The sequence below is a fragment of the Vidua chalybeata genome, chromosome 10, assembly GCF_026979565.1.
Source record: "Vidua chalybeata isolate OUT-0048 chromosome 10, bVidCha1 merged haplotype, whole genome shotgun sequence".
NCBI classification, from domain to species: Eukaryota; Metazoa; Chordata; class Aves; order Passeriformes; family Viduidae; genus Vidua; species Vidua chalybeata.
This window is the reverse complement of record NC_071539.1, coordinates 1,069,241-1,088,346: the sequence shown is the minus strand read 5'-3', so window position 1 is coordinate 1,088,346 and position 19,106 is coordinate 1,069,241. Positions and strand designations below refer to the sequence as shown.

Below are 19,106 nucleotides of genomic sequence, written 5' to 3'. Positions count from 1 at the left end.
AGAGAGCTCCCCAGAGCCAGCAGAGCCCAGGGGATGCAGGGACAGGGGCTGCCAGTGCAGCTGGCACTTTTTGAGGGGACCCAAAACAATCCTTGGGTGCGTTCTGGGCACCTCAGGGAACTGCCCTGCATGGGAGTGGCACAGGAGCAGTGGGATCAAACAGCCCCAGCCCACGGGAGAGCATTGGGATCCAGAGCCCACCCCAGGGCAGCCCGAGCCCCTGGCACAGGCAGAGCCCAGGTACCTTCAATGATGTGTTTCCTGGAAAGGCCTCTCTCCGTCTCAGCTCTGCAAGGGAAAAAACAGGAACAGCTGGGAGAGTGCCAGCCCTGAGCTGTGCTCTGACTTAAACACCCCCAGAACTACAGAACCCCAGACTGGCTGCGTTGGGAGGGGCCTCAAAGCCCACCCAGTGCCACCCCTGCCCTGGCAGGGACACCTCCCACTGTCCCAGGTGCTCCAACCCCAGTGTCCAGCCTGGCCTTGGGCACTGCCAGGGATCCAGGGGCAGCCACAGCTGCTCTGGGAATCCCATCCCAGCCAGGAATTCCCAATTCCCAATCTCCCACCCATCCCTGCCCTCTGGCAGTGGGAGCCATTCCCTGTGTCCTGTGTCCATCCCTTGTCCCCAGTCCCTCTCCAGCTCTCCTGGAGCCCCTTCAGGCTCTGAGCTCTCCCTGGAGCTTCTTCTCTCCAGGTGAGAAACTCCACCTTCCCTAAAACTCTTGGTAAAATAAACAGAAGTGCAATGACAGCAGCAAACCACCCCCAGGTGCCAGTAACCTCCCCTGGCTGCAGGGCTGGGGCAGCAAACCCCAGGACAAGTGACTGTCACACCTACTTGCCACCCCAGTACAGCTTTGTGGTTATCACCAAACTGGACCTCCTGCGAAAAGAACAGGAAAATTAATATAATTTTTTAAAAGAATAATATTTTAAATAATAACAATAACAAAGCAGATGCTGCCCATCAGCAACTTGTGAAGCCTGGGAGCAGGATTTCTGCTGGGGATGCTCAAACTGACAAGAGCAGCTGTGAAATGTTGAGGAGACCCTGACTCCAGTGTTGGTTTGGGGGGTGAATTCCCTGCAAATGGAACTCTGGCAGTCAGGGAGACCCCAGGAACTGCCAGGTTCCTCAGGGAGTGGCACCTCTGTGCTCAGGGCACTGTCCCTCTCCACCTGGGGTAAGCAGCACACGGGATCTGAGCTTTAGCTCCTTCAGGAGATGGAAAGTGAAATATCCTGCAGGTGTTGTGGTGAAATATGCTCATAAATAGGGCAGGAGGAAATGGAATGGAGTCAGGGGAAGTTTGGGTTGGAAATCTGATAGAAACCCAAGGTAATCCAAGCAACCAAAATCCCCAGACATTTTTAATTGCTGAGGAAGCAGCACCCAGCCCTTTATCCAGGGGCTGCAGTGCTACTCCCTCCTGCTCTCCTGCCCCGTGCCTCTCACTGCCAGGCAGCATTCCCAGAGCTATTAAACTCGAGTGTGAGACATCTGAATTAATCTGCAAAGCCTATATGATGTTAAATCAAAGATTTATCACCCTCCAGCTACCTCGCTGCATAACCAGGCACGTACAACACAATTTCCCCAGCTTTCATTGGGCTTCATTTCATTTCCTCCACGTCACCCAGAGTATTTCTCACCAAGTAATCCATCACCCCCCCCCCCCCCAAATCCCCGAGGCTGGGTTTGGAGAGAGCCCTGCTAGAACCCCCCTCCCTTCAGCTGAGCCTGCCCAGGACACTCGCGGGAGGCCTTTGAGGATTGTGCAAATCCCTTCAGGCTCCACAGCTCGTGCTAATGAGCATCCTCTGAGCGGCGTCACCTCCTCCCGGGCTGCCGCAGCTCTGCATCCCTCACCCGCAGCCTTCCGGCAGGGATAAGGTGCCAGCGCCCGGCCTCCCACACCGGGAGGGGATGGGCACGCTGCGAGGGGTGTGACTGGGACAGGGGAGGGCACGGAGGGTGGGCACAGCCCCCCCGGAGTCACCGGGAACAGCCCAAATCCCAGGGCAGCACCAGCCCTGGGCACCGGGGGAAGGTGTGGCTGCTCCCGTGGGACCACGGCGCCCGCCAGGCGCTGGGACAGCCCCACCCAGCGTGGGAAAGTCTCCAAATCAGAGGGAACGCCATAAGGGAGTGCTCGTCTGGGGGCAGGGGATGCCATACTGTACCTCCAGCCCTTCTTCTTCAGGATGTTCCCCAGGATCACCTCGGCCCTGCGCAGGAAGAGCCCGGCGTGAGGGGGGCAGGGGGTGCTCAGTGCCCCCAGCCAGCCCGGCTGCAGCTGCCCCTGCCCTCCCCTGCTGGCAGCGACCCCCAGATCCACCCAGCACAGAGCCCAGAGCCTCCTGTCCCCCCAGTGCCCCTTCCCAGAGCCCCTGGTGCCAGCCTGAGCCTGGGCTGGTCCCTCAGCAGGACACTGACACCGACACGCTGTCCCAGCCCTGCTGGCAGCCCTGGCGGTCACCCCAGTCCCATTTAGCACGGGTGGTGTCCCCAATCCCCCAAGTGGTGTCCCCAATCCCTCAAGTGGTGTCCCCAGCCCCCCCAGTGGCTCTGAGAGCAGCCAGACTGGCTCCCCTGGGATCCCTGCTGGAGCTGCCACAGCCCCAGCCACATTCCCTTTGTTCAGGGTTCACATTTCTCTCCCTGTGCCAGCACCAGTGGCACAAGAGGGGCACTCCAGCCTTTGCTGGGCTCAAGAGGCTTTGGGTTAATTCATTCGGGTTTATTTGATGGGTGCCCCAAACACAAAGGTTCTCCTGTCCCACTCAGGGACGAAGAGGCTTTCCAAGCACACCCAGAGCCCAGTCCATCAGAGGGGGAGCAGAGAGCCCAGGGAAGGCAGGGGCAGCTCTGCCAGCCCCTTTTGGGCACACCCTGCCCAGGTGTGGCTCTGTGCCAGCCCCTTTTGGGCACACCCTGCCCAGGTGTGGCTGTGCCAGCCCCTTTTGGGCACGCCCTGCCCAGGTGTGGCTCTGTGCCAGCCCCTTTCAGACACACCCTGCCCAGGTGTGGCTGTGCCAGCCCCCTTTGGGCACACCCTGCCCAGGTGTGGCTCTCCCAGCCCCTTTTGGGCACACCCTGCCCAGGTGTGGCTCTCCCAGCCCCTTTGGGCACACCCTGCCCAGGTGTGGCTGTGCCAGCCCCTTTTGGGCACACCCTGCCCAGGTGTGGCTCTCCCAGCCCCCTTTGGGCACACCCTGCCCAGGTGTGGCTCTGTGCCAGCCCCTTTTGGGCACACCCTGCCCAGGTGTGGCTGTGCCAGCCCCTTTTGGGCACACCCTGCCCAGGTGTGGCTGTGCCAGCCCCTTTTGGGCACACCCTGCCCAGGTGTGGCTGTGCCAGCCCCTTTTGGGCACGCCCTGCCCAGGTGTGGCTCTGTGCCAGCCCCTTTCAGACACACCCTGCCCAGGTGTGGCTGTGCCAGCCCCTTTTGGGCACACCCTGCCCAGGTGTGGCTCTCCCAGCCCCTTTTGGGCACACCCTGCCCAGGTGTGGCTGTGCCAGCCCCTTTTGGGCACACCCTGCCCAGGTGTGGCTGTGCCAGCCCCTTTTGGGCACAGCCTGCCCAGGTGTGGCTGTGCCAGCCCCTTTTGGGCACACCCTGCCCAGGTGTGGCTGTGCCAGCCCCTTTTGGGCACACCCTGCCCAGGTGTGGCTCTGTGCCAGCCCCTTTCAGACACACCCTGCCCAGGTGTGGCTCTGTGCCAGCCCCTTTCAGACACACCCTGCCCAGGTGTGGCTGTGCCAGCCCCTTTTGGGCACACCCTGCCCAGGTGTGGCTGTGCCAGCCCCCTTTGGGCACGCCCTGCCCAGGTGTGGCTCTCCCAGCCCCTTTTGGGCACGCCCTGGCCCCGGGCACTCACTTGCCGGCCGCGTACACCTCGGCCGTGTCGAACAGGTTCACGCCGCTCTCGTAGGCGATGGTCATCAGCTGCTCGGCCACCTGTGGAGGCACGGGTGGACAGCCAGGTGACCACCTGAGCCCAGCACACCCCTCTGCCTGCCCTGGTGGCTCCAGACCCTGGCAGGGGGCTCAGGGACCTTGGCACCAAGTCAAAACCACCTGTGGCTTCCATTTTAGCCCGTGGGGAAAACTGACAACTCTTGTGAGGAATTACAAACCACAAGGGTTTGAGTAGTGTGATATTTGAACTAACACAGGGTGGAAAAGTGGAATTTTGGGGTTTTTAGAATGGGGTTCAGGGGTACAAGGTGGAGGAATCTGGGCGTGTCCTGACCTTCTTCTCCTCCATGTCCTGCTGTGCTGGTGACACTTTTCTTTTGGTTTAAGGTAGAGACACACTGTCCAACATGGGTGGTGGGCATTGGCACAAATCTGTAAACATCCCGCACGTAATTTTGAGTATAAAATGTGGGAGCCACCCCAAGGCTGAGCAGAGACTGCCATGGCTTCTGTACTAGACAGACCTCGGCAGGTCAGAGAGAGAAAGTTACAGATAAGAAAGAATAAACAACCTTGAAAACTCGACCTCACACATTCCCGACCTTTTCTTTGGCTGCCAGGCTAGGGGAACAAGGACTTTTATGATTTCGGGGTCATTCCAAGCAAGCAAACCCCAACAACAACCCACACCCCGAGCCAGCAGGGAAAATCCCACAGCAGGAAAATCCCACAGCAGGAAAATCCCGTGCCAGGCTCAGCCCCTGTGACACCTCCAGCAGGGCACCCAGGGAGGGAAGGACACCAGAACACGGATTTACATCAACTCCCCCTGGAGCCAGCCTGGCAGGAATTCATCTCCTCTCACAGGAGCTTTCCATCAGGAAGAATTTCAGAGGGTTGCAGGAGACACTGAGCAGTCCCACAGGGTGTCACACAGGATGGGGGGTTCCCACTCCTCTGCCAGCCCGTCCCGAGCCCTCCAGATCTGCCGTGGGCTGGGGAAACGCCTGAAGGTCACTTTGTGGAGCCCCAGAGGAGTCCTGGGGCTGCTGCTGCCCCCGGGGTGCTGCACCCCGAGGGGCTGAAGGCTCTGGCTCAGCATCCCAAGGACGTGTCCTGCTTTTCCATGGAGTTTGTCCTGCCTTGCACGGAATTACGGGGAGCAAGGGGGGCAGGAGGATCAGAGTGCAAACTGGACACCAAAACAGGCCTTGACTGAGCGTCACTGACTGCCCATCATCCCACAGGGCCGTGAGACGGGACCAAAGCTGGGGGTGCAGGGGACCAAAGCTGGGGGATCCATGGGATCAAAGCTGGGGGTGCAGGGGATCAAAGCTGGGGAATCCATGGATCAAAGCTGGGGAATCCACAGGGACCAGAGCCAGGAATCCATGGGATCAAAGCTGGGGGATCCATGGGATCAAAGCTGGGGGATCCATGGGATCAAAGCCTGGGGAATCCACCAGGACCAAAGCTGGGGAATCCATGGGATCAAAGCTGGGGAATCCACAGGGACCAAAGCCAGGGGATCCATGGGATCAAAGCCGGGGGATCCATGGGACCAAAGCCGGGGGATCCATGGGATCAAAGCCGGGGGATCCATGGGACCAAAGCCGGGGGATCCATGGGACCAAAGCTGGGGGATCCATGGGATCAAAGCCGGGGGATCCATGGGACCAAAGCCGGGGGATCCATGGGACCAAAGCTGGGGGATCCATGGGATCAAAGCCGGGGGATCCATGGGATCAAAGCTGGGGGATCCACTGGGACCAAAGCCGGGGGATCCATGGGATCAAAGCTGGGGGTGCAGGGGACCAAAGCTGGGGGATCCATGGGATCAAAGCCGGGGGATCCATGGGATCAAAGCTGGGGGTGCAGGGGACCAAAGCTGGGGGATCCATGGGATCAAAGCCAGGGAATCCACTGGGATCAAAGCGGGGGGTGCAGGGGACCAAAGCTGGGGGATCCACAGGAACAAAGCCGGGGAACCCACTGGGATCAAAGCCAGGCAATCCACCAGGACCAAAGCTGGGGGATCCATGGGAACAAAGCCAGGGAATCCATGGGATCAAAGCTGGGGGATCCACTGGGACCAAAGCTGGGGGTGCAGGGGATCAAAGCTGGGGGTGCAGGGGATCAAAGCTGGGGAATCCATGGATCAAAGCTGGGGAATCCACCGGGACCAGAGCCAGGAATCCACGGGATCAAAGCTGGGGGATCCATGGGATCAAAGCCTGGGGAATCCACCAGGACCAAAGCTGGGGAATCCATGGGATCAAAGCTGGGGAATCCACAGGGACCAGAGCTGGGGAATCCATGGGATCAAAGCCAGGGAATCCACTGGGACCAAAGCTGGGGGATCCATGGGACCAAAGCTGGGGGATCCATGGGACCAAAGCTGGGGGATCCATGGGACCAAAGCCGGGGATCCAGCAGGAGCAGCAGCGATACCATGACAGAGCGAGAGAATTTCAAGGAAAACCCCTTGGAATTCAGGCTCCTGGGCTCTTTTCCTCACGCCAGAGCCGTTTTGGGGTGGCTGCACGTGCTGGGGGCAGGCAGCTGCTCGCCCTGGGGCGCTCCCATCTGTGCCACGCGGGCTGCAGAGCAGCTCCAGGGGTGATTCCTGCATCAGGAGCCATCTGCTCCAGGGAAAAGCACCTCCAGAGGAAACCCCAGCTCGTTTTCAGTGGTTTCAGCTCATTATGCCAAAAATAAATCACCTCTGCAAGGCCGGCCCTGCCTGTATTTCGGGCTGTTGCCCATTACATCCACACACAAAAATAGGTGCCAATTCCTGCTGCAGGAGCCCAGGGGACGGAGGGGACATTGCTGGGGACAGCAGGGGACAGGGGATGGCCCTGAGGGGTGATGGGGCTTGTGAGAGGCCACCTCTGGGAATGTCAGGTTCATTCGGGGGTTGTGGCACAGCTCTGTGTGGTGACTCGCTGCTGTCTCTCCGTGCAAGAACGTTTGAAATTTCATTTTAAAGTGAAATTCGAATTTTAAAATGAAATTTAAATTTTAAAATGAAATTTAAAAACCCTCCCAGGGTGGGGTTTGGTTCCATGCACTCACCTCGTCTGAGATCTGACCTCCAAAAGTGACCCACGTCCCTGGAAAAAGCAAAACAATCCGTTACTATGAGAAGGTTTCGACATCAAAATTGAGATTTCACCAGAATTCCCTTTGGGATTAAATGGGTTTTAGATGGGGTGAATGGCTCAGAGGGTGGTGCAGCCCCAAGAGAGCTCCAGGCAGGACAGGGCACCTGCTCCAGGGTGGGACTGGCACAGGCAGCTGCTCAGGCAGCCCCCGGGGGATGCTGTGGTGCCAAAATACAGAGCTGGATTCAAATCGTGGGAGGGGTTGGGTTGGGAGGGACCCCAAATCCCACCCAGTGCCAGCCCTGCCATGGCAGGGACACCTTCACTGTCCCAGCTGCTCCAGCCCTGCCCAGCCTGGCCTGGGCACTGCCAGGCCCTGAAACCTGAAGCTCTTTCCAAATCAGAAATCATTTTCCAAAGCTTCCATTTGACAAATTGGGAAAAAAAATCTGTGGTGCTGCCACTACACATCATTTGGGGAATGAAAGCCTCCTTAAATATGTACTTCAGCATTTAGCATCCTGAAAGCCAAAATTAGGATTGGGAAAAAAAAAGAAAAGGACATTAAAAAGAGAAATATTTCTTCTGACAGGAACGATCTCCAACCCAGAGTGACTTTTCCCCAGGAAGTTTTCCATGAAGCCAATGTCCAGTGCCAGCCCAGCCCTGGGCACTGCTTTCTCCAGGCTGGCTCCTAAAGCTGCTGCAGTTTAGGCTCAGTTGCTGACTCTGGTCTATTCTTAGGAAAACTTGGGGCATTATCTCTTTATGATCATTGCATAAAATAAAATAAAATAAAATAAAATAAAATAAAATAAAATAAAATAAAATATGAAAAATAAAATAAAAAATTAAAAAATGAAATTAAAAATAAAATATAAAATAAAATATAAAATATAAAATATAAAATATAAAATATAAAATATAAAATATAAAATATAAAATATAAAATAAAAAATAAAAAATAAAATAAAATATAAAATATAATAAAATATAAAATAAAATAAACATAAAAATAAATAAAATAAAAAATAAAATAAAATAAAATATGAAAAATAAAATAAAAAATAAAAAAAAGAAATTAAAAAATAAAATATAAAATAAAAAATAAAATAAAATAAAAAATAAAATAAAATATAAAATATAATAAAATATAAAATAAAATTAAAATAAAAATAAATAAAATAAAAAATAAAATAAAATAAAATATGAAAAATAAAATAAAAAATAAAAAAAGAAATTAAAAAATAAAATATAAAATAAAAAATAAAATAAAATAAAAAATAAAATAAAAAATAAAATATAATAAAATATAAAATAAAATAAAAATAAAAATAAATAAAAAATAAAATAAAATAAAATAAAAAATAAAAAATAATATAAATAAAAAAAAAAATAAAAAATAAAATAAAAAATAAAATAAAATAAAATAAAAATAAAATAAAATAAAAATAAAATTAAAATAAAATAAAATAAAATAAAATAAAATAAAATAAAATAAAATAAAATAAAATAAAATAAAATAAAATAAAATAAAATATCCTGTGGTGGAAGCATCATGTGGATTTAACCAGATCATCATTCAGTTTGGGTTGGGAGGGACCTTTAAAGGTCAGCTGGTCCAACCCCAAGGGACTCCCAGAGGAACAGGATTTCTGTACCCTGGGTGTGCGTGTGTGTGTTTATTTTGGGAATGCGTATTTCCCGAGGCACTGGGTGGGAGTGTGCAGAGCCCACACTGGGCAGCTCCCCGGGGGCTGCCGTGGCAGGGGAGACCCTCCTGGAGCAGGAAAAGGAGATGCATTGGAGTTTTTCTGTCTCCAGCTCCTGTTTATTGTTATCTCATCAAAACTTCAGCACTGTCTGCACCAGACTCTGCGTGCAGGAAAAGCAGCACAGAAATGGCCACGACCTCGTGTTGCAAGGCTTTTCAATCTAATCAAAAACTGAGCTGCACAATTAACAAGTGACACCTAAATTATTTTCCTTTCTACCCCAATAACTGACCCCTAAAGACCCTCAGTGTGGATTTTTCTGCCCAATTACAGGACACCACCTAAACCCACGAAGAAAGAAGAAGGGAACTCAAGACAACACCCGGTACCCTCCACCTTGAACCCATCCTAAAAATCCTAAAACCTGAATTTCTCACCCCTGTGACACACTGCACTGCTCTCCACAATCTATTTCACATTTTTGTGGTTTCTGGTTCACCTTGAGGCTTTGGAAGTTTTCTCCATGAACGAGGGTCAGGGTTAGGACACCCCAGAGCAGCCAGAGGAATATTCCCAATGCCCTGGGCTCCCACAGGTGGGGAAGAGGCAGCAGGGAGCTGGGCTAGCAGAGGTCACACGGGGCTCAGCAGGGCTGTGACAGCCCTGGGCCTCCTGCCAGCCTGGCACAGCTCCAGAGCTGCACAGGAATCCAGACATCAAATCCACAAATCCAGCCCTTCCCTGGATGGACGGGGCAGAGCTCCCGGCGCTCTCAGAACCCCCCCAGAACCCAAAGCTCTCACTGACCCAGGGGCTCAGGCTCCCAGCTGGAAATGCAGCGGGATGTCCCCAGCCCCTGGCAGTGCCCAAGGAGGGCAGGAGGGAGGGGTCCCTGCCATGGCAGGGGTGGCACTGGGGGAGCCCCTCCCAGCCCATCCCAACCCACCCGTGAGGCAGGGACGGATCAGGACAGGGACTGCCGTGCTCTGGTGCTGCCAAGGGGCAGGAACTGCAGCTTCCCTGCCTGCCTGCGCTTGGAAAGATGCAAAAGCTGCTCCCAGACCCTCATCAAAGAGGGAAGGGGTCCCTGGGCACCAGGACACGAACCCCGAGCAGGGGTGGGGGCGCTGGGGCAGCTTTGATCAGCCCAGGCACTCATCATCCCTGGCAGCAGGAGCTCGCTCTCCTTCCCTCAAAAAACAAAAAAAAAAAACAACAAAAAAAAAAAAAAAGGCCAGTCTGAATTTTTTAATACGTCAGGTTTCTCTCAGTGCAAATAAAGCTATTTAAAGATGCACAAAGTGTGAGTTCAAACTGCAACTCCTGACTTCCTGCAGAACAACCCGAGCTGGAAAAGCCACGTTTGCCACAGATCAGAGATGAAATGGAAACTAAATAAATGAGCAAAGAGCACACATTTTCTAGCTAATTTTGTATTTGCTTTAGCTCTGTAAGGACAACAATAATGGGACAGGAGTACCCCTGCTGCACCTTGCTGGCTACAGACCTCAGGAGAGGTATTTTCTCTGATTATTGGAGTTTAAATGCTCTGGTCCTGCACAACAAAGATAAAACTGAAACCTGTTTTCATTTTATCTTTAAGCTTCTTCATGCAGATAAAAAAAAAAAAAATAACCAAATGAAGCCTGATTTCCATGTTAAAGCTTCAGAGGTGTTATTTTTACAGGAATACATTAAAATGTGTTTGTACCAAAAAAAAAAAATGGGTTGAGACTGTTTATCTCAAAGTGATTTTTTTTTTTTTTCCTTCTGCGTAAGCAGCACACAGGTGCACAGGTGAGAGGGAAGGGGATTATTCATCCTCCCCACAGAGTGCACATCCTCTCTCAAGATTCACCTTCTGACACAAAGCACGTCCCACTGAGTGCCAAGGTGCTCGGGGCACGGGGACAGCAGCCCGAGAGCTCACCACGGCTCAAATCACAACAACAGGCACCTCCAAGCTCCTGGAATGCAAGAAGAAATACCTGTGGGTGCTGGGCAGCCCTGCCCGAGGTGCCCACCCTGCGCTCCCAGGCCCAGCTGGGGCACAGGAGCACCAGCAGGAGCCCGTGGGTGGGGGCTCCCAGGGGTCTCTTTCCCCACAATCGTCACAAAAACCAGGCAGGGACTGAGTTCTGGCTCAGCACCAGCTGTGGCTGGGGAAGGGAGGGGCTCTGGGTCAGGGAAGGCACCCCCATCAAAGCAGAGCGTGGCGTGGCACAGGCTGCTCCCCTCCCTCTGCAAATTAAAAAAGGCAAAAAAAAAAAAAAAAAAAAAAAAGCACAAGGCACATTTGGCATTTCAAACAACAGCCAAGGATGATTCACAACCTCAGCCAACACACTCATCTGAGAAGAAAAATCTACTGGAAAAAGATATGTATTTTTTAAATATATTTTTTCTTTTTTTTTTTTTTTTTTAATTTGCTCCTTTCCCTTTTCCAAGCCACTGTCTCTCTCTCACCTACCCCAGCTCATGGTTTGGAAAGGCATCCCCTGCCCCAGGGCTCGGGCAGACAGACCTCCCACTGCTGCCCCTTGCCCATCACCTTCCTCCCTTCTGCCTTGAAGAGGTTTTCCAAGTGGATATCCTCAGCTCCAAGGGCAATTCCTGCACAGGGCCCAGCTTTGGCTCCATCTCCCCGAGCCCAGCAGGGTGTGGTGCCACCTGAGCAGTGCCACTGCCAGCACACCTGTGCCACCTGTGCAGGAGCAGAGGGCTGAGCCCCCAGCCCGTGCCAAACCTCACCCCCAGAGCAGGGACCGAGGGGAGAGCAGCACCTGCCCCCTGTGGGCTCACAAAACACCATTTCTGGTGTGCCCCACTTCCCCTTCAAACACCATTTCTGGTGTGCCCCACTTCCCCTTCAAACACCATTTCTGGTGTGCCCCACTTCCCCTTCAAACACCATTTCTGGTGTGCCCCACTTCCCCTTCAAACACCATTTCTGGTGTTTTGTAGTGTCCATGGGATTGGGGATTGGGATGGCAGCTGCTGTCCTGCTCCTTCCCCTGCAGGCAGGGCTCCTCACCTCGAGGGTCTCTCAAAGCAGCAGGAGCCCACAGGCAGGGTCCCCCCGAGCTGGGCCAGGGAATGTGGGAATTTCCCTGGAGGCAGAAGCACCTCTTGGATCCAGCACCAAGGGAGGAGCCCGGCAGCTCCGCGGGGAAAGGCTCACCTGGAGTCACTCATCCAGCAGGAGCTGAAGGCTCAGCCCAGGCAGGAGCAGGAGCCAGGGGAGCTCAGCCTGGCTGAGCACTCCCAGCTCCAGGAATGATGCTCAGCCCTGAGGGGCTCGGAGCCCTCCCCTGCCAGCACCTCGGGCAGGACCAGCAGAGGAGCTGATCCCACTGAGCCGGGAGGAGCAGGGTGTCCCTAAAGGGTCCCAGCTCTCAGCCCTGCCCACCTCTGACTTGTGCCCCACTTCCCTCCCCTTCTCCTCCACCCTCCATCCCGCAGGATGAAGCACACTCCCGCCTTGCTGGGGTTTTGCAAGGCTTTTGAGGAAGACTGCTGAGCCTTCAGAAAGTTTAGTGAGCCCTAAATTAGATTTTCATGCTGCAGAGAACACGGGGAAACACATTTATCTTTTGGGGAGCTGCAAGAGAGAAGCCACTGAGGAAAGGCAGATAAGCCAGAGCTGGGATCAGACACCTGGTGGACCTGCAGGGGCAGGTGGGATGGTTTTAAACTGAAAGAGAGGAGATTTAGATCAGAAATTGGGGAGAAATCCTTCCCTGGCAGGGTGGGCAGGCCCTGGCACAGGTGCCCAGAGCAGCTGTGGCTGCCCCTGGATCCCTGGCAGTGCCCAAGGCCAGGCTGGACAGGGCTGGGAGCACCTGGGACAGTGGGAGGTGTCCCTGCCATGGCAGGGGTAGCACTGGGTGAGCTTTGAGGTCCTCCCAACCCAAACCAATCATCGAAAAGAAAATGTGCTGGGCAGCAGGAGAAACACCTGCCCATTCCAGGGAATTTGGGGTTCTGGGTTCCAGGCTTCCCAGCTCCCCTCTCCCTGCACACAGGGCAGGGCTCAGGGCTCGCTGTGCTGGAGCAGGAGGAGGTGCCCAGCAGCCTCCCCAGCCCCTGCACAGCTGCACTCACAAAGGCTCAGTATATTTAGATGCTGCTGCAGTTCCACTTGAAATCAAAGAAAAGCTCTGCAAAACTGTTTGGTTTTTTTTTTTTTTTTTTCTTTTCCTGCTGCTACTTCCTTCCCGTGGCTTTCTCCTCCACCACACCAGCAGCACTTGGGGAAGCTGTGAGGCTGATAAATAAAACTGATAAATAAAACCTCTGCACAGACAAGACGAGTCCTTTCCAAGGCTGGGGCTATTTTAGCCCGAAGAGCTCTTGGCAGAACAGGCCTTGCTTCTCCCACTTGTGCTACAGGGTGACTTTGACAATTCCCTCCAGTTTCAACCCAAACCCCGTTGGAAGAACGGGCTGACAGCTCTGGGAGCAGCCAGCCCTGGCAGAGCCCCCCAGATCCTCACCTGCCCCATGGCAGCGGCACCCCCTCACCCTGGCAATGCTCACCTGGGCAGGTGACCCCCTGCAACTTATCCCAAACACTCTCTGCTCTCACAACTTGGACTCTGCCAAGCTCCTGGTTTCCAACAAACAGCCCCAAGGCCTTGTTTTTCTGTCTGAACAGCCCGAGCAGAATAATCTGGAAGGAACTTAAAGCTCATCCCATTCCACCCCTCTGTTGGGCAGGGACACCTTCGCAGTAGACCAGGTTGCTCTGACCTAATACTAATAACAGAACTGTTAAATAATAATATTATTATTACAACTGGACTTGTCAAAGAAAACTCCAGTAACAACCAACCCACATTGCACCCAGGATGGAAATTTCCTGAAGACTAAAGCCAATCCCATAGGTTGTGAGTCTGCAGACAGCAGTGTTTCCCTGACTGTTTCACAGGTTTCTAGCTTGCTGCAGACTCCTTGGATCTGTGGGTACATCAATTGATTTAAATACTCTGAGTAAGCGCAGAATGAACATTGCCATTTAGATTCGTAATTAGCTTAGATTCATAATTAAGCTACTGTTGTGCTTATAGCAAATCCTATTGAGTCACTTTATAAATGTTAAATTAGTCAACTGATTAAGCCCTGCTATTGTTGTGTTGATGGAGCATTGCTAAATCCTCCAGACACGAAGCACTGGTCAGTGTGAGGCTGAGCCTGGCGCTGGGGCTGCTCTGACCCCCATGGGAGGGTCTCCCCCCACCCTGCAGCCCACCCCTCTGTGTGCCAGCATCCCCTTCCAGCACTGCAGACTGATTTTACCCTGATTTCCCTCCACGTGCTCTGTCTACGTGGCAATAAACCAGAATGTGCCATCAAACTCTAGGGTTTTATAGGTTTTATAAATGTGTGCTCAGCCTGGCTTCGCTGCTGCCTTTCTCAGCCATTCTTCAAGGAACCTGGGGTGGTGCCTCCACCTCCCTGGGGCAGCACCTGTGACCCCCAGGAACGGGGAATGGGGCTGTGCTGGGGCAGAGCCTCCATCCCTGGGGCTCCACAGCCCTGGTGCCCAGCCCGGCACCGCGGGAGGAGCTCAGAGCAGGGCACAGCCTCCTCCTCCTCCTCCTCCTCCTCCCTGCAGGGCTCATCTCCACCACACAACACCATCTCTGTGTCTCAGGGGCTGCGTTTCAGAGCATTTCTCCGAGCAGAGGCAGCAGGAGCTCTCCAGGAGCCAGGCAGGAAACAGCACGCGGAGGGGATAAAGCATCGGTAGGGAATTCTGTGCTTCTGGAGCAAGCAGGGATAGCAAGGCAAGGCATGGCATGGAGCTCTGCCCCAGGCCAGGCTGGCCCTGGGGGCTCCTGGGGACGCTCCATGGCATCCCCGCGGGCTGCTCCTCCCAGGGGCCGGGCACATGGGGAGGGTTTCACAGCACAAACCCTGCCACAGCTCCTCCGCAGGGCTGGGCTGGGCTGGGCAGAGAGGCCAGAGGTACTCACCCAGCCCCAGGCACGACACTCTCAGCCCGGACTTGCCAAGGTTTCTGGAAGGAAAAGAAGATAATTAGAAAATGCAGCTCAGCCCTCGAGGGACACACAGCTCAACCCCAGGGGAAGCCAGCAGCTGGAGAGGACAAGCCACAGCTTCTGCCCAAAAAAGCTGTGTTTTCCTCCAAAAGGGGCAGATGTCCCACAGTGGGAGCTGGGCACCCAGGCTGGGGAAGGGTGGATGTGCTGCCATCCTCCTCCTCCCCCCTGAGTGCTCAGGGCTGGGAATAAACCCAAACACCTTCAGCTGTACCTCACACCCACCATCAGCTGGGGTCCCACAAACGTTCCCTGCCCTTCCACAGCAGCCCAGAGTGGTTTGGGTGGGAAGGGCCTTACAGCTCATCCCCTTCCACCCCCTGCCACGGAGCAGGAGCAGGAAGAAATCACTGCCCAGCCCTCTGCTGCAGGCACCTCAAACACTTCTTGCTGCTCCTGGCGAGTTATTTGAAGCCAAATAAAAATAAACCAGAAGGAAAAGCCCAGCTGGCCCCGGGCAGGGTCAGGGGAGGGGCTGGGCAGCACACCCCAGGCTGTGACCTGTGCTTCCAGCCCGTCCCATTTTTCCACACTGGATTTCCTGGCCGTGTCAGGTTTTCATTCCCACAGCACAGTTTCCCTGGGGAGCATCCCCGGGCGGGGGGCAGGAGGACCAGCCCAGCACCAGCCAGACCTCGGGGCAGGACTGCCCATCCTCCCACCCCTTAATGCACTGCTGCACCCAAAATTTAGTGCTGCTAATGGCAATGTCAGATGCTGGGAGGCACAGGAACCTGACCTGCAGGTCTGTCTGAAAAGCTGCAGCTGCATCTCCAGCTCCACGAGCCCCCAGGCTCACAGCACAGCAAGGGCTGGCACTGACCTCTTTTTTTTGTGTGCGTGTGTTCTATTTTTTCTTCTTTATTCCTTTTCTAGTTTTCCTTCCTTTTTTCCCTTTTTCTTTTTTTTTTCCCCCCACATCTTTTGAGTGCAAGCACAGCTGGAGCCTGCCCACCAAACCCATCCATGCCCAGAGCAGCACAAATCCTCCCCAGCACGACTGGAAGCCTCGGGAGGGTCAAAGGCAAAGCCCCAGAGCTGCAGCACCAAGGGCAGAGATTCCAGACTCCCAGAACCACGGGATGGGGATTTCTGCATTCCTTCTGGACACAGCCCACACACCCCTTGCAGTCAAGTGCTGCTGTTCCTTCCCTCACAGCTTCCAATTATTTTATAGGATTTTAATCCTATTTCTCACCGACCTGATCTTTGCTGCTCAAAGTCTGCGGGTGCAGCTCAGCCATGAGCTCCTCTCTCCACATAAATATAAATACACATCTACCCATACACCCTTTATCTATATTTGCACACACATATATATTTTATATACTCCCTTTGCACATACACCCTTTAGCTCTGTGCACTTACATATCCTTTACGTGTAACCTTTTATGTAAATGCCCACATATCCCCCTTTAGATCTCTATGTTCATGGCCACACCCTTTTTATATGTACACACAGAGATATTCCCAGAATCTATGTGCAAATACAGATCCTCTCCTCACATCCCTTTACACAGCCCTGTATCGACGTGTTTGCACGGACACACAGTGTGAGTGCATCTCTGGGGTGTTTCCCTGCATTTATAGGATCCACCACCTGCATTTATAGGATCCACCACCTGCATTTATAGGATCCACCACCCCCTGGCAGTGGGATCTGCTGCAGGGTCTCAGCCCAGACCTCAGTGATTGTCCTGTCCTCCCCCACAGCTCCCCCGTGCCACAACGCCAGGGCTGGTCCCTCCCCAGCTTTTGGGGTAAAACACACCAGGTTTGCTCCAGGGAGCAACACCCAGCTCTGTGAAGAGTCTGCCCAGCCAACAAATCCGGGCAGAAATGCTGTGTTTGGGTTTCCAGAGCTCTGCCATTTGCTCAGCGCACACCTGACCCGGATATTTGGGGAATTGATGCTGGAAATGCCAAATCCCTGCAGGGCGAGATGCCTCCTGCACAGGGAGCTGGGAGGCTGCTGGGCAGGAGGATTGCTGAGCCCATGGCCCAGCCTGGAGAGCACGGCCAGGTGTGCAGAGAGGCCCCACCAGCACGGGGAACTGGCCACGCTGGGGGGAACTGGTCACACTGGGGGGGGGAAAACTGGCCACACTGGGGGGAAACTGGCCACACTGGGGGGAACTGGCCACACTGGGGGGAACTGGTCACACTGGGGTGGGAAACTGGCCACACTGGGGGGGGAACTGGCCACACTGGGGGGAACTGGCCACACTGGGGGGGGGGAACTGGTCACACTGGGGGGGGGAAACTGGCCACACTGGGGGGAACTGGTCACACTGGGGGGGAAACTGGCCACACTGGGGGGGGGGAAACTGGCCACACTGGGCGGGGGGGGAACTGGTCACACTGGGGGGAACTGGCCACACTGGGGGGAACTGGTCACACTGGGGGGGAAACTGGCCACACTGGGGGGAACTGGTCACACTGGGGGGAAACTGGTCACACTGGGGGGGAAACTGGCCACACTGGGGTGGGGAACTGGCCACACTGGGGGGAAACTGGCCACACTGGGGGGGAAACTGGCCACACTGGGGGGGGAAACTGGCCACACTGGGGGGAACTGGTCACACTGGGGGGAAACTGGTCACACTGGGGGGGGGAAACTGGCCACACTGGGCGGGGGGGGAACTGGTCACACTGGGGGGAACTGGCCACACTGGGGGGAACTGGTCACACTGGGGGGGGGAACTGGCCACACTGAGGGGAAACTGGCCACACTGGGGGGGGGAACTGGTCACACTGGGGGGGGGAAACTGGCCACACTGGGGGGGGGGAACTGGCCACACTGGGGGGGAAACTGGCCACACTGGGGGGGGGAAACTGGCCACACTGGGGTGGGAAACTGGCCACACTGGGGGGGGGGAAACTGGCCCCAGCACAGACCCGGTGCTGTGTAAGAGCTCACTGAGCCCAGCCCTGCTCCCTCCTGCAGAGCAGGAATTGGTCTGGAATTCGTCATCCAAGACCTGCTTCTCCCCTGCCTCCCAACACAGAGGAAACAACACAGCGAGAAACCCACAAAAACCCACCGAGAAAATACTCACATACACCTACACCCATTCTGCAGCAGGCAGGTGGATGCAGACGGAGATAGAGCAGACAGACAGACACACAGACAGACACACAGACACGTGCCTGAAGCTGCACAAGCGCCAAGTAAAATCAATGGGCTGTCTCCAAGTAACGGGGCAGTAAAAGCTCTTTGTGCTTCCACTGCACTAATTCCGGGCGCAGGGACAATGAGGCAGCTCCGTGCCTGCAGCTGAACTGGCAGCAGCCCCACAGCTCCCCGAGGCTGGCTGTGCTGGGAGCAGGCCTGGGAGGTGCTGGGAGCGGTGGTGGGAACAAATCCCAGCTCATCGGGAGCACCTGCTCCGGCCGTGCACAGCTGAGCATCCCCTGGGACACTGCTGGGTGCCCGTGCCAGCGGGCTCAGGGGGCTCCCCCGGAGCCTCTGGGCTGGAGGGGCTCCAGGAGAGCTGGAGAAGGGCTTGGGACAAGGGGGAATGGCATCCCACTGCCAGCAAACAGGGTTGGATGGGATGGTGGGAAGGAACTCCTCTCTGCGAGAGAGCAGCTATCAGAGAGGACAAAGCAGGAGCCTCTGGGCTCTGAGGACCACTTTGCCTGGCCAGGGCAGCTGGTTGAAAGTCAGCTCTGACCCATCCTCCCCTGGTTTCCACGAGCACGGCCATCGTGCTTCTCCTGTGCTCTGCAGGCGTGGAGCCATGGCTCTGCTCCCACGGATCACTGCCCAGCCCCAGAGAACACGGGGTTAACTGCTGCTGGGCCCCATCCCTGCAGCCACCCCCGTCCCCCCAACACAGCTCCGACCTCCCAGTCGGGAGCTGCCGCCTTTGCCTTGCCTTTTTCCCCAAGCTTGCCCCACAGGCAAGGCCTGAAGGTGTTCAGCACCTCAGCTCGGAGCTCCTTTAAAGCCAAGCAGCATCACACTGCTGTGCTGCCCAAGGCTGGGCTACCGCCGGGCCAAGCCTGGCCACTGGAGAGGCCTCACAGGGGGATGGGGTGGGGACAGGGGCAGGAGGGAGAGATTTTGGGGCAGAGCATGGCACAGCCCCTCTCGGTGCCCACAGCAGAGCTCTACAAACCTCCTGAGGTCACCCAGGCCACCAAAACCCCCGAGGCAGGACAGCTACAGCCACCTCAGCCCACAGGGCACTGCTTTATTCTGGGGAGAGAAGGGACACCCCAGTCCTTCTGCTGTCTGTAGCTCCAAGATGTATTTTAAGCTTAACTTCAAACCTTTCCAGTCTCCTT

The 19,106-nt window shown here is 54.8% G+C and overlaps 1 protein-coding gene across 2 annotated transcripts in view; it reads right to left on the bottom strand.

The window, feature by feature from the left end:
- KCNAB1 (potassium voltage-gated channel subfamily A regulatory beta subunit 1) overlaps positions 1 to 19,106 on the bottom strand; it is a 70,140-nt gene that overhangs the window by 17,275 nt on the left and 33,759 nt on the right. For both annotated transcript variants that reach the window (XM_053952192.1, XM_053952191.1), the window contains exons 2-7: positions 14,727 to 14,770; positions 7,005 to 7,042; positions 3,886 to 3,965; positions 2,188 to 2,232; positions 842 to 886; positions 245 to 288 (exon numbers count right to left, since the gene is read on the bottom strand). In XM_053952192.1, the coding sequence (XP_053808167.1) occupies positions 245 to 288; positions 842 to 886; positions 2,188 to 2,232; positions 3,886 to 3,965; positions 7,005 to 7,042; positions 14,727 to 14,770 (296 nt within the window). The remainder of the gene's footprint in view (positions 1 to 244; positions 289 to 841; positions 887 to 2,187; positions 2,233 to 3,885; positions 3,966 to 7,004; positions 7,043 to 14,726; positions 14,771 to 19,106) is intronic.